Here is a 12,688-nt window from a genome sequence, read left to right on the forward strand (position 1 = left end):
TACAGAAATGTTAGGTTGGATGAAAAAATAAGATTACGTAATTTCTTTCGCAATTGAAAAAAATGTGGAACTTTAAGTGTTGTTTAATCTTGGAAAAAATACGACAATAGATAAATAGATCTTTTATTTTAATTTCATTCTTAAATAATTTCTTAGGTTTTTCATTACAATACTTACGTGCTAAATAAATATATTTTAACTGACTATTAAAACATATTATTCAAAATACATTTTTTTAATTAAAAATATGATATTTTATCTTTCATCAAGTTTCATAAGTCATGTTTTAATGATATTGTTAAAAGAATTTAATTTATACATATTAATGTTTTTTTTGGCTATTATAATATAAAACAAAGTTTTTAGATTAATTGTATTAATTAATTAAATTGTATAAAATTGTCAAATAATTATAATATTTAAATGTATATTTCCACTTAAGGCTGTGAGGCCTTCGTGGCGGAGCGGCATAAGGGTGTGACTGTAACGCGACGGTTATGTTTTCGATTTCACTCTGGTAACGAAGCAACGCGTTGGAGTCCACTACTCAACACGCAATGCCATTACAGTTCCTAGACTCCCTCTGCCTACCCTGAAGTTGAAAAAATATAATTACTTAACTCGTAAGTAAAGCAACGGCTAAGGACTAGACAATTAAATGACAAGACTATACAATCAAACACCTCTCTCTCCCAACGCGAACGGTTCCTCAGCGGCAGTTCGGAGATAGTAATCTCCGTGTAAACTGTGAAAATAGGGAAACATTTATAAGTATTGCAAATAGAGTTTTTCTTTCTATCTAGCCTATTATCTAATAGAGTTACGTACACACATACACACACACACACACGCACGCACATACAAACACGTAAACAGTTAACAGTTCCACACTCTCTCATCTCTCTCACACATACCCAAATTAATACACACATACACAATGATTTTATACTGCCAAAGATCTCTTTTCTCTTGAAATATATAAAGAAACACGAAAAAAGTTTGAAATAAAGCGACATAAGTAAAAAACGAGTGAGAACCTGGCGACTAGTAATACAGGCTCCGAGCTTAGGTACAAGCGTCAGTCTCATATGATAGTAAATAATATTTTATGTACCTAAATATACACAACTTTTTTGTATACTTTACTTTGTGTGGAGAAATAAATTATTTTTATTATTATATATTCCCCACTCGGGGGAATGAATATTAATTATTAATATTTTAATTTTATTGTCCTAATAACAATGTATAAAGTTCCGCCACTCAGCACATAATGCCTCGATAATTCGGCAGAGAGTCAAGAACGGAGTGTCTAAGCACTAGATTCCCTGTGCCTACCCTACTATATTCAGGATACAGCGTGAAGCCGAAAGAAATTTAATTATTCTAACAAATATTTAAAACCAAGCTATGTACAGAGACATAAATAATTAAATAAAACTAAATTGTTAACTGATCTTTGGAAACTTACTCAGGAGTAGCTTGAAGTCCCATTAAAGCTCGTCCAGAACAACTGCCTTTGAGGAAAGCTTCGTAACTATCACATTTAGTTGCTACAAACTTCCCGCCCACAACTGACTCCGCCCAGTATCGCCATGACCGCCAATGGCTGCAGAAATCTGGATTAATACATAATAACCATATAATAAAACTATTTTATTATATAAAGAGTTAAGTGTGAAAAAAAAATAAAAATTATACACACAAGGCCAGTGAAGCCCAATTCAAGAGATTTTGTTTAAGTTTTGGAAATATAAACCTTTTTCCCGTTTTACTTTTAACAAAGCGAATTCGAAGGCGAAAAGGGCAAAAATTAACTCCCGAACTACAGAATACCCATACATATAAGAAATGAATAAAAATCTTACTTACACTCATCACTGAAAGGTAAGTATTTTGGGGGGCATCCCGGCTGGGGAGGTTTTCCTCCGTTCGGCCAAAAGTCCACATGACCTCCGCTGAAGGGGGAACCTACAATATAAACTAGGACTTACTTCCCGCTTCACTCTGTGTCTGTGTGTCTCTGCCTCAACAAACACTTGAGGCAGATGAGAGAATAAATAATAACAAGTGTGGATGTGATATCCTATTATGTGCATGTGTGACCATCCATACATACATACATATGTATGTATGTATAATAACAAGGGTAGATACGAGATGACATGTGTGGATGCCACATAACATGTGTGCATGAGTAATTACATATCATGGGGTTATCATTTTATTGTGTCTATAAACGCCACTGGTTGTAGGTTCGATCCCCACTCGAGGAAATGAGGGATTTAATGCCCTGCTATATGCGGGATAAGGCGCGAAGCTGATTTTTTATATCTATGTAAAAATAGTAACAAACCGATTTGCCCGCCCGCTGTATGAATATTATCGACGAAACGTGCGTCTTTTGGACTTATAGGTTTCGTTAGTATAGGCGGGTAGAACCCGGGGTAGGCCGGGTCTAGACCTGTTAACCTGGAAGGAAGAAAAGATTGAATTATATATTTTATAATAAAAGTGTAAGTTCAAATCTATGTGTAAAATATTTGTGTTATTAATTAAGGTATTTTTTGGTCTAGATTATGTTGAGTTAGATTCTACTTTTACTTTCATTTTTCTCCACCTTGCATTAGCAGAGGGAACCTAGTGTCAAGGGGTTTCCATCTCTATTTTTCTTCCAACTTTGGTGACAATGGAATACTTTAACAAATACAAATAATTCTACCTTTCAACAGTATATCCTTCAGCAGCTAAGTGCCTAGCAGCGACAGCTCCCACTTGGACCCCCATCGAATGTCCCACGATATGTAAACCCTGACGCTGCAGACCAGTTTTTAATAACTTTACCAAAGCTCTGCCAGCTTCGTCGCCTACCTTTAATATATATATTTTAATTTATATTTAATATTAATTAGGTGTTCTAGTAGTAGCGTACAATTGTATACGTGTGAGGTTGTGGATTCGCACTCAAGGTAAATGATATGTTTAATAATTATTTTATAATATTTTCATTTATCTCGCTCTGGCAACGAGGCGTGCGGCGTTGAGTACCGCCACTCAACACACAATGCCTCTAGAATTCGACGCACTTTGCCTCTTTACCAGAGTGACGAAATTAACATAATAAATTTTACATTCCCGCGAATGGGAATTGAACCCACCAAGTTGTGCTGAATTATATTTCGAGATGGAAGGATATCTATGTCGACTTACCGGTTGTATATCAAAAAGAACATTAAAGTAATTTCCAAAAGCAAGGTTAGCCCAGTCCAGTGCGAGCACGTTGTAGCCGCCGCGTCTGATGTATGCAGAGACGACCGTGCCCACACTCTTGTCGGTCACGTATTCTACATAGCTGAAATGAGGGTAAGTACTTTGAAATATTCAATCATCTATTCGTCAATCTATCAATCAATCTATCTATCTATATATATAAAATCGAAAGGTCACTCACTCATCACGAAATCTCAGAAACTACAAGTGCTAGGAATCTCAAATTTTGCATAGGAGTTACTTATAGGACGTAGGTGCTCGCTAAGACGGGAATTTGCAATATTCGATTTCTAAGGGGTTGATTTTGGGGTCGAAAGTTTGTATGAAACTTTGTTACTACAAATGCTAGGAGTCCCAAATTTTGCATAGACGTCACTAGGACGTAGTCATGGAGACAGAAATTAATAATAACATAGTTCACGCGGGTGAAACCGCAAGCGGGCCGCTAGTAAATAAATAAATCTATCAATCAATCCTCGAGGCCGACGTGGCGCAGCGGCACAAGGGTGTGATTGTAACGCGACGGTTGTGGGTTCGATCCCCGCTCCAGGAAGTGAAATATTTATGTTTATATTTCCATTTCTTCGCTCTAGTGTCGAAGCGAAACGCGGCGGTGAGTTCTGCCATTCAACACGCAAAGCCTCCAGGATTCGGCAGAAAGTGGGGAACGGAGTGTCTTAACACTAGGTTCCCTCTACCTACCCTGATGTGTACGGGATACAGCGTGAAGCTGATTTTATCAATCCGTCAGTTAATCAATAAGTACAACTTATAAAAGTTAACAAACTTAAGTTTGCGGATATATGCACTCATTTTGTATGAACTTAAGTGGAAATATAAGGTTGTAATGTTTTTTTTTTCATGAAATACCTTAAATAAATTTATGTTATAAATATTTAATGCACTTTTAAATTGTACCTACTTACATAATTATGTATGAATAACTAACTACAAAGAGGTATTATTTAAATTACGTTAAAAACAGAAATAAAATTACCGTAATTTTTTTTTTATTTAAAACTAATTTGAACCTTGTTTTACAAAGTTTTCTTGTGTACAAAGTTATATATACATAATACCTAGTATATTAGTAACTCCTAGAAAAGAAAATAATATGCTGTAAATAAAAAGTTAAAAATAATGACTTACCCATGAATGTAAAACACCGTAGGTTTCTCTAGTACAAAAGTTTTGTCTTTCAACAACGATTCTATTTCTCTTGTTCTATATAACGTTCTATTTTCAACACTATCCCTGTAATGTGAATAAGATGAAAAGATAAATAAATTAAAATAGAAAAGTATAATAGTAAAAGATATACATGTAAAAATGTTAAAATGTTTAAACTTTAGCGGGATTACAACTCGCGCCATTTACTGCTAACAATATAAATAAATTGTTATAAGTGTATATTAATTTTGGCGTAGGCTAACAAGAACGTATGGTCAGAGCTTTTGGACAATTTGCAAGAGGCGCAGGTTCAAATCCAAACAGCATTCAAATTTGGACTTTAACAGTTATGGATTCGATCCTCACTTCTGGTTCCCAAGTCAAAACAGGGTGTTCAGTTCCACCCAAGTTATCTCTAAGTCCGAAAAATTAAAAAAAAAGTCAACAAACTAAAGAAATTGGGTTAAATAAAATAAATAAATGAACTTCACGCTGTATCCCGCACACAGCGGGGTAGGCAGAGAGAACCTAATTAAGACACTCCGTTCCCCACTTTAAGCAGAATTTTTGAAGGCATTGTGTGTTGAGTGGCACAGAACTCCACGCCGGGCTTTGTCTTAGGAAACGAGGTTAAAGTTAAATAATTCAACAAAATATACAACAATTTATAATAAACAGTCTAGACTGTAGTCATTTAAATGTATCACATAATAATGAATTTGATAATAAAATGAATATTTTTACATGAAAATGACAAAAATTGCTAATTAGATTAGGTACGTGAAGAATAAAATTAACATTACTTATCCTACTTTTTATAAGCCATATCTATTCGTCTATAGTAATACATTATGTATACGTATAAATATGTACAGTCGACGAGGTCTAAGCTGAGCTTTACATTTGTTAAAGTGTTCATATAATATACTGTAGGTGGGTACATTTTTGTCATAAGCGTCACTTCAGATGATAAATTCAAATTAAAATTCAAAATATTCGTTCGTCGAATGAACATATGAACAAAAAGCTACCACCGGTTCGGAAGGCAGTTCTGCTGAGAAGAGCCAGCAAGAAACTCAACAGTTGCTCTTTTCAAAATCAATGGTACAATCTATTACATTAGCTGGTAGCTATCCTGCATTACTTTAATTCCATACATGCTTATCCTCTAAATATCCTTAGTGATAGAGATTGATTTCTAATAATAAACTTGCTTGAGCTCCGCGAGCTGTGTAAAGGTATTTAAAATAAATAATTTTACCTGTAATAAGCAATTTTCACGTCGCTCAAGCTAAGCGAACGCCCTTTTGGTACTGAAAAAATAAGAGAAACATTTTAATATGCAAAATGCATAAAATAAAATAAGTACCTCGGACACAAAGAACGTATTCAGTGTCACATGTAGATGTAAGTCTTAGTTATTTCCTTTCGACCACGCAGGCGAAGTCAGATATAAAATCTAGTAAATAATATTAATAGATAATGAATGAAGAAAAAAAACAAAATTCTTGAAACTTACCCGGTACAAATGAACGAAAAATTTGTCTGTAAGTTCCTGGTAACAATGGCAGGGTTGGGGCCCTTTCACAGTCGCTGGTGATAACAACTATTGAAAAATAAAGATTTTTATTGTCTAATTTTGCTTAGCTGATGCGATTTTTTTTTACCAAAATAAAAAGAAAAATAGAAATTTGTGGATATCATAGAAAAAATCATAATCTATCTATATATATATAAAAGGACTTGTCCTCACTGACTGAGGTAAGATGCACGCACAGCCGTAACTGCTGTGCGTAGAAACATGAAATTTGGACAGATGTTTACTTTCGTAATCTGGACATTCACTAAGAAGGGATTTTGAAAAATTTTAACCCTAAAGGGGTCAAATCGGGGTTGAAAGTTTGCATAGATTTTTTTTAAATCGGCACCAATTTTTATAAAATTTGAAATTTAGACTCTTAAAAATGTTTCTTTCATGGTTTATTAGAATTCACTCCTAAATAAGCAAGTGAAGCTGCGCGCGTCCGCTAGTACATTCATAATTGTTGTTTATTTCATACAAAACTAGTGTTAATGTATTCAAATGTAACTTTAATAGCGGTGTAGTAAAAACTTTATATATAGTGTATTTCGCTTTTAATAATTTTTTCAATAACAATTATTTTCAACAAACAAAAAAATTTCTTCAAATCATTTTTACGATCGAATTTATAAATTTTGTAAATAATAATATTAATGAATAATATTTATATTATTTTTATTTTTGCAATATATCGAAAATCGGACGAAAAGTAGGGTAACGGTATATCTTCACATTAGATTCCTCCCGCTTACCCTCCACACACGTAAAAATACGCAGCTAAAAAGAATAAAAATCCTCTATTCCTTTTAAATTTCTGGAATTTGTTGCCTTTTCTCTAGATCTTAAAATCTATGAATTGCTCTTGGTACTGATTACCATGATCTATGCCAATGCCAGCAAGTACTTCGAGTATATCGCGTGCTGACAATATAATTACAATGTTATGTCTATATAATGAAGGCCTAAGATGTAAAATAAATATTCTAAAGAAACATCGTTATATATGCAATCTTTAAACTTTGGTAGTTATGTTATAATTGAGGTCGCTGTGGCGCAGTGGAGCTGCCTGTGTGAGCTCGCGATGGTTTTGAGTTCATTAACTCGGGGAAATCAATAGGGTTCCGTACTTTTTAAAGAAAAAAGGAACCCTTGTAAGATCACTCTGTTGTACATCTGTTTGTCCGTCTGTGTGTCTGTCAAGTGCCTTTATCTTAGGAACGCTTGGAGATATCGGGTTGAAATTCAACCGTATACGTATTAGATGAAAGGGCTATAGCTAAGCTAAGCCTGAATTTCAGGAAAGGCTTGGCAGGCAGGAAGACCCTCGTTTTTGTACGGAACCCTCGGTAAGCGAGCCTGACTCGCGCTTCTCCGGTTTTTTTTAATTTCTTCGTTCTGGAGATCAACAGAAGTTTCCAAATTTTGTGGGGACTACGCAACCTGATAGAATGAGATGGAGACTTGTGGAAGATGTGGAAATCTGTGAGTTGTTGTTCTAGTTTAGTACAATGTCAAAGATTGTTTACTTACTTATAAATATGTTACTTAAAACCTACAAGACAGAACAAGTTTAGAGTAAGTTTATTTATGGCACAGGAAAACGAGTCATAATACAAATGTATACTAAGTATTGTTAATATTTAACTAAAATTTGTTAAATATTAACAAAGCTTAGTTAACATCGGATATTTTTAAACTCATCACGGTCGAGGCCATCGTGGCGGAGGGGCACAAGGTGTGACAACGTGACGGTGGTGGGTTCGATCCCCACTCGATGGAATAAATTATTATTAAATAATATTTTCTTTTCTTCGCTCTCGCGCTCGCGTTAACGCAAAAGCCCGAAGTTGAGATTTGCTACTCAACACCTAATTTCTCGAAAAATTCGACAGAGTCTTAACACTAGGTTCCTTTTGCCTATCCTGATATGTGCGGGATACAGCGAGTAATTTTATTTTATTTTTTATTTATTTATTGTGTACACTCAAACGCCCACCTTACTTCCTCTTTTAAGATATCACGTAAATTAGACTCAAATATATTTTTTGTTCTTTGTTTAATTAGTCGTTTCGACTTCCTGATATTATACTAATTTAATTATTAGATATTTATGTTACTATTGGCCTCTAAAACTCTATTATTAAGTAATTTTAATAAAACACGCATTAGTAAGTGAGTATTAAAGGTATTTAATGGAATATTTATTCATAAGATATAGGTACCTAAGAGTAGTCCAGGCCTAGTTTTTAATTATTATGTTTGTAGTAAAAATCAGAATATTGTTGTCGCATATTTTTAAATTTTTTTAAAGTAAAGGATGTTGATAAAAATAAGTTAAAAACAATAAATCAATCACGTATCACGCACACAGCAACCCTACAGTGTGCGGGATACAGCGTGAAGCTGATTTGATTAATAACTTTATTATATAAAATTTATTCATATTATTTATATAAAAATATATTTCTTTCCACAAATAAAAATAAAACAAAATGGCACAAGTCAATATTAAACTTGTAAACTAAATTATATTATAAATATAATAAAAACCATAAATATTTAAATAAAATAATATTAAAATACTCACCAACAAGTAAAATAAAAACTCCTAGCTTTAAAAACATTTCGTTTATTTTTTTAAAACGTTCAATACAGCATTGACATCAGAAATAAAACTATTTTACAAAACCAATTCCCCGCGAAAATATATAAAGTTCGCGCCTTTATTTTTTTTTTATTTTGTCACAAAAGTCTATGACATGTGTACTCTATGGCAAGTGAACTATAACTAAAGCTTGCGAAAAACAAATTTGTGCGGAAAAAAGGTACAAATTTATAATATTTAACCTCCTCGTAAATTACAGGTTAGATATTTACATATTTTTTATCGAACATCGAGTTATCTTTATGTACTTTCTGCAGTCTTTGCATTTGTTTAAATTCATTAATATTTATATTGGTACATTTTAAGTAAGTATATATGGAAAATAATATCTTAAATTAATTCAAAGAATATCATATTTTATAATTTATAACTACTGGTATTTAAATTCAAGTACATCTTCGCTTACACACTGAAAAAAAAACGTGAAAGAGACGAAATGATGAAAAATTATGTTTTTTCTTATTTTTGTTTATCTTTACGTATCTCAATGACGTTGTATTAAATTCGCATGAAACATAATTATGTATTTTTAATTATATAATTATATATCTTTTTTATCTTATCTAAATGAAACTAAAAACTTAAGATTTTTTGTTTCATTAATTGATTATAGTAGGTATCTTATTCCCTAAATACCTTTCTTGTTTCGCTTTTAAGAAAAATAATATTAGCATTTGCATTTTAGCATTTGTTGTTATTTTTAATATTAATAAAAACAAATAAATTAAGCAGTACCTGCTCAGCGAGGACATTATAACATATCACATTATAAAATAGTTTTATTTTAATTTATCCACTTTTTTATAATTATATTATAAAATATTCAAAGTTGAAATTCTACCTGATTCTGCAAAAAGTAGTAGATGTAACTATAAATATATTTTATTGCGTCTAAAAAAAAAAGCAAAAAAGCCATAGAAATAAAAATATTGCATATTATTACACAGCTTATGTTTCAATTTAATTATAAAAACAAATCACTCTTGTGAAATTAATAAAACTTTAATGAAAAACATTTTAATAAAAAAGAGAGAAAGTCGTGGTTCAGTGACTGCAACGCGACGGGTGTGGTATTCTTCTGCACCGATTTTCTCCAACGCTACTATTGGTATATTCATGAGGATAGATGGAACATTTTTCTTAAAGTAAATTGACATAATATATCAATGAAAGTCGTGAAACAACTGAGAGCTTCGCAAATTCTGAATAAACCAATAGAGAAATATTTATGTCCTAGAGAATTGTAGAACCTATAATTATAACGCTGTAAAAACGTGACAGTATATCTTTATCGCCTACGGTTGACTTACAATAGTAACTTTTATGTTTCAAATATTATTTAAAATATTACGTCATTTTCGAAGCTGTTTTCTTACGTTCGTTAGCTTCGACATTGTATGAATCATTGAAGTACCTTAGAGTAAACAAAGTTATTTAGAGATTTTTTCAAATTTCTCTATTCATTTAAATTATTTCCTATGTTTTAAATTACTTCCTTCCTTCTTCCTTCGTAGTGAATTATGGGGCCTTCATAATAAATAAAAAATATACATATTAACGTATATATAGCTATTAAGCGAACCGCTCGCGGCATCGCCCGCAGAAATGAACAGTTATTTATTTACTTATCCGAATGATTTTCGTGTTCTTATAATATTATCATTTAAAAGACAATATCTAACTACAGTCCAGATAAAAAAAATATTTTGTAGTAATTTTGACGAACCACATACTTTATATATTAACACATCTTTTTTATGGATATAACGCAATCACAAAACGTTAAAAGAAATTTCCTAAAATATAATAGTGAAAACTGCACTTAAATTGGTTAAGTCGTTTCCAGAAACGAACTCACAGACAAACCGACATAAAATCAAAAAATCATTCTTTTGGGTTCTTGAAAAAAGGTCCCCAATAGTAGATGTTCTCATATATCTACCATATACAGACAGCGATCAGTTACAATTTTATTATATGTATAGATATAGATAAGGTGTTCAACGAAGCGTAGTGAGTTCACTATAATATATTAAAATGTGTTTCCTTATAATTCCTAGAACGCCAAAATATGCTATATATAATATTTCTTAAGCAAAGGTCATTTGGGCAGAAATAATTTGCAAAGTAACGCTGTTATTCTAACATTTAGAAACTTAATAAAATTTATTAAAAATAAATACAATACATTAACTAGTACAATAAATAAATCCATAATTTTTCTTTTTGTTATATGGACAGTTACTTAGATACTTAAAATAATACTTATTTTCATTTTCTATCTTAAATATATTTTATTGTAAGGATTTCATAAGAAAAGAAAGTATTAAACGCCATAAACACTTTATTGCAAACACATAAGGAATGTAAACAAATTGCCTTAAAGTTTTAAAACTCTTGAAACGCCTTATAAATATAATATTTGAAATTTTATACTTCTATCATAATAAGGAGATGAAAACGTCATTTTACAAATAATACTTATATTATTTTTTAGATTCACGGTGTAACCCGCATATAGCAGAGTAAGCAGAGAGAAGCGACTGACTTCACCAAATATTCGAGGCATTGCGTGTTGTTACCAGAACGGGGAAATTAAAATCATTATGCCATTTCCCACTACTTACTTATTTGATTAATGACTCTATTAACTATCACAATGATGTCATAATTATTTATGACGTCATTCTGATAGTCAAACGTTATCGTAAAGAAAGTTACTGATTTTCATAATATAACCGTGTATTTTAACAAGTATTATTGAAATATAATTTAATTTACAAAATTATAATATAAACGTGACCCAATTAGATATATTAAAAAAAATATTATAATGACGTTATCAGCTCATATCTTATAAATTGAATATATTAGTAGTAGAAAACTAAATATATATATTTTTATAATATAACATTAAACACCACAATATGGCAGTATGAAACAGGCTTAGTAATATATCTTTGAAATGAGAAAATATAATTAGACTTGTAAAAAAAAACTTATAAGTGCTAATAAATACATATAAATAAACATAATTTAAGAAACTACTTTTAATTTAATTAAAAATAACAATGAATGCAAAAACAACACAAATTTAAATTGGTATACAATTATGGAAACTAATATTAACAATAAACAAAATAAAAACTATTTTTTTATATTCTATTTAAAATACTAGCGTATATTTTAAGTGTTTTTTATATTATAATTTCAATCTTATACAGAACAATTTATTATGAATATAATATTTTTAGCTATAATAAATGGGACTATACTAAAAAGTATTTGAAGCAAGAATTTATAAAACAGAGCTGTCAGTGTTAAAGTAGCCTAAGTATTTTTATATTTATAATTTTGCAATAATGTCCATACTTTTTGCACTTTTAATGCAGATAAATCTTAATAATTTCATTCAAACTTAAAACTTACATGTTTATTAACTTTCCAAATACAGAATTAGCATATGTAAACAAAATCAGGCACCAATTAATATTTTCAAAATTATTATAATGAAATTATCACAAAATATTGTTTAGACCACTTTATGAGAACAATATTACAATCACACAACATATTTACAAAATTATATATAATTGACAGCCTAACTCGCTTAATACACATATAAAAAAAAATTTAGAATAGAGAATAAGAAAAAAGTTATTTTAACCATCGGTCTACTCATTTCTTCATGGTCTTTTCCGGTCTACTTGAGGTCTACATCATCACTTAACAGGTCTTCGCATTCCTTCTCCCATTTATCATCATTATTTTTTTCTGCAACCACTTCGTATTCATTGAGTTCAGCTTCTAGTTCTTTTTCCCATTGTTCTGTAAATTTAATATTATTTAGTTGTAGTTACTAAAATAATGTTGTATATTGGATATGTATATACATTTGTACCTGTCTAAAGTAGTTATTTTGTCTTCATTTACTTTTTATCTCGTTGTTTTTGCATCGTCTCTTAATTTAAATAGATGCTGAATTATTTGAAATTTATATA

The 12,688-nt window shown here is 31.0% G+C and overlaps 2 protein-coding genes across 8 annotated transcripts in view; both read right to left on the bottom strand.

Moving 5' to 3' along the window:
* Positions 1–289: 289 nt before the first annotated feature.
* On the bottom strand, positions 290–9,065 carry LOC146536420 (phospholipase A1 member A-like). The gene is made up of 10 exons (XM_085190218.1): positions 8,610–9,065; positions 5,960–6,046; positions 5,702–5,753; positions 4,420–4,524; positions 3,211–3,352; positions 2,723–2,871; positions 2,357–2,472; positions 1,873–1,971; positions 1,472–1,619; positions 290–745 (listed from the first exon to the last, which is right to left on the bottom strand). Exons 1-10 carry the CDS (start codon positions 8,644–8,646, stop codon positions 676–678), a joined length of 1,005 nt encoding a protein of 334 aa, XP_085046344.1. The 5' UTR covers positions 8,647–9,065; the 3' UTR covers positions 290–675.
* A 1,948-nt stretch (positions 9,066–11,013) lies between these two features.
* Positions 11,014–12,688, bottom strand: part of Sap47 (Synapse-associated protein 47kD) — a 79,806-nt gene continuing 78,131 nt past the window's right edge. For all 7 annotated transcript variants that reach the window (XM_085190209.1, XM_085190204.1, XM_085190211.1 and 4 more), the window contains one exon: positions 11,014–12,515. In XM_085190209.1, the coding sequence (XP_085046335.1) occupies positions 12,391–12,515 (125 nt within the window). In that variant the 3' untranslated portion in view covers positions 11,014–12,390. The remainder of the gene's footprint in view (positions 12,516–12,688) is intronic.

The sequence above is a fragment of the Heliconius melpomene genome, chromosome 9, assembly GCF_056956725.1.
Source record: "Heliconius melpomene rosina isolate 202511_hmr_F chromosome 9, ASM5695672v1, whole genome shotgun sequence".
NCBI classification, from domain to species: domain Eukaryota; kingdom Metazoa; phylum Arthropoda; class Insecta; order Lepidoptera; family Nymphalidae; genus Heliconius; species Heliconius melpomene.

Bases quoted from the DNA above. Each gene is read 5' to 3' on its own strand.
- LOC146536420 (XM_085190218.1), bottom strand. From the start codon at position 8,646: ATGTTTTTAAAGCTAGGAGTTTTTATTTTACTTGTTG. The intron at 3,353-4,419 runs GTAAGTCATTAT...CCCTCATTTCAG, and splicing joins ACGGTGTTTTACATTCATGG to CTATGTAGAATACGTGACCG. The intron at 1,620-1,872 runs GTAAGTAAGATT...GTATTAATCCAG, and splicing joins CTTACCTTTCAGTGATGAGT to ATTTCTGCAGCCATTGGCGG.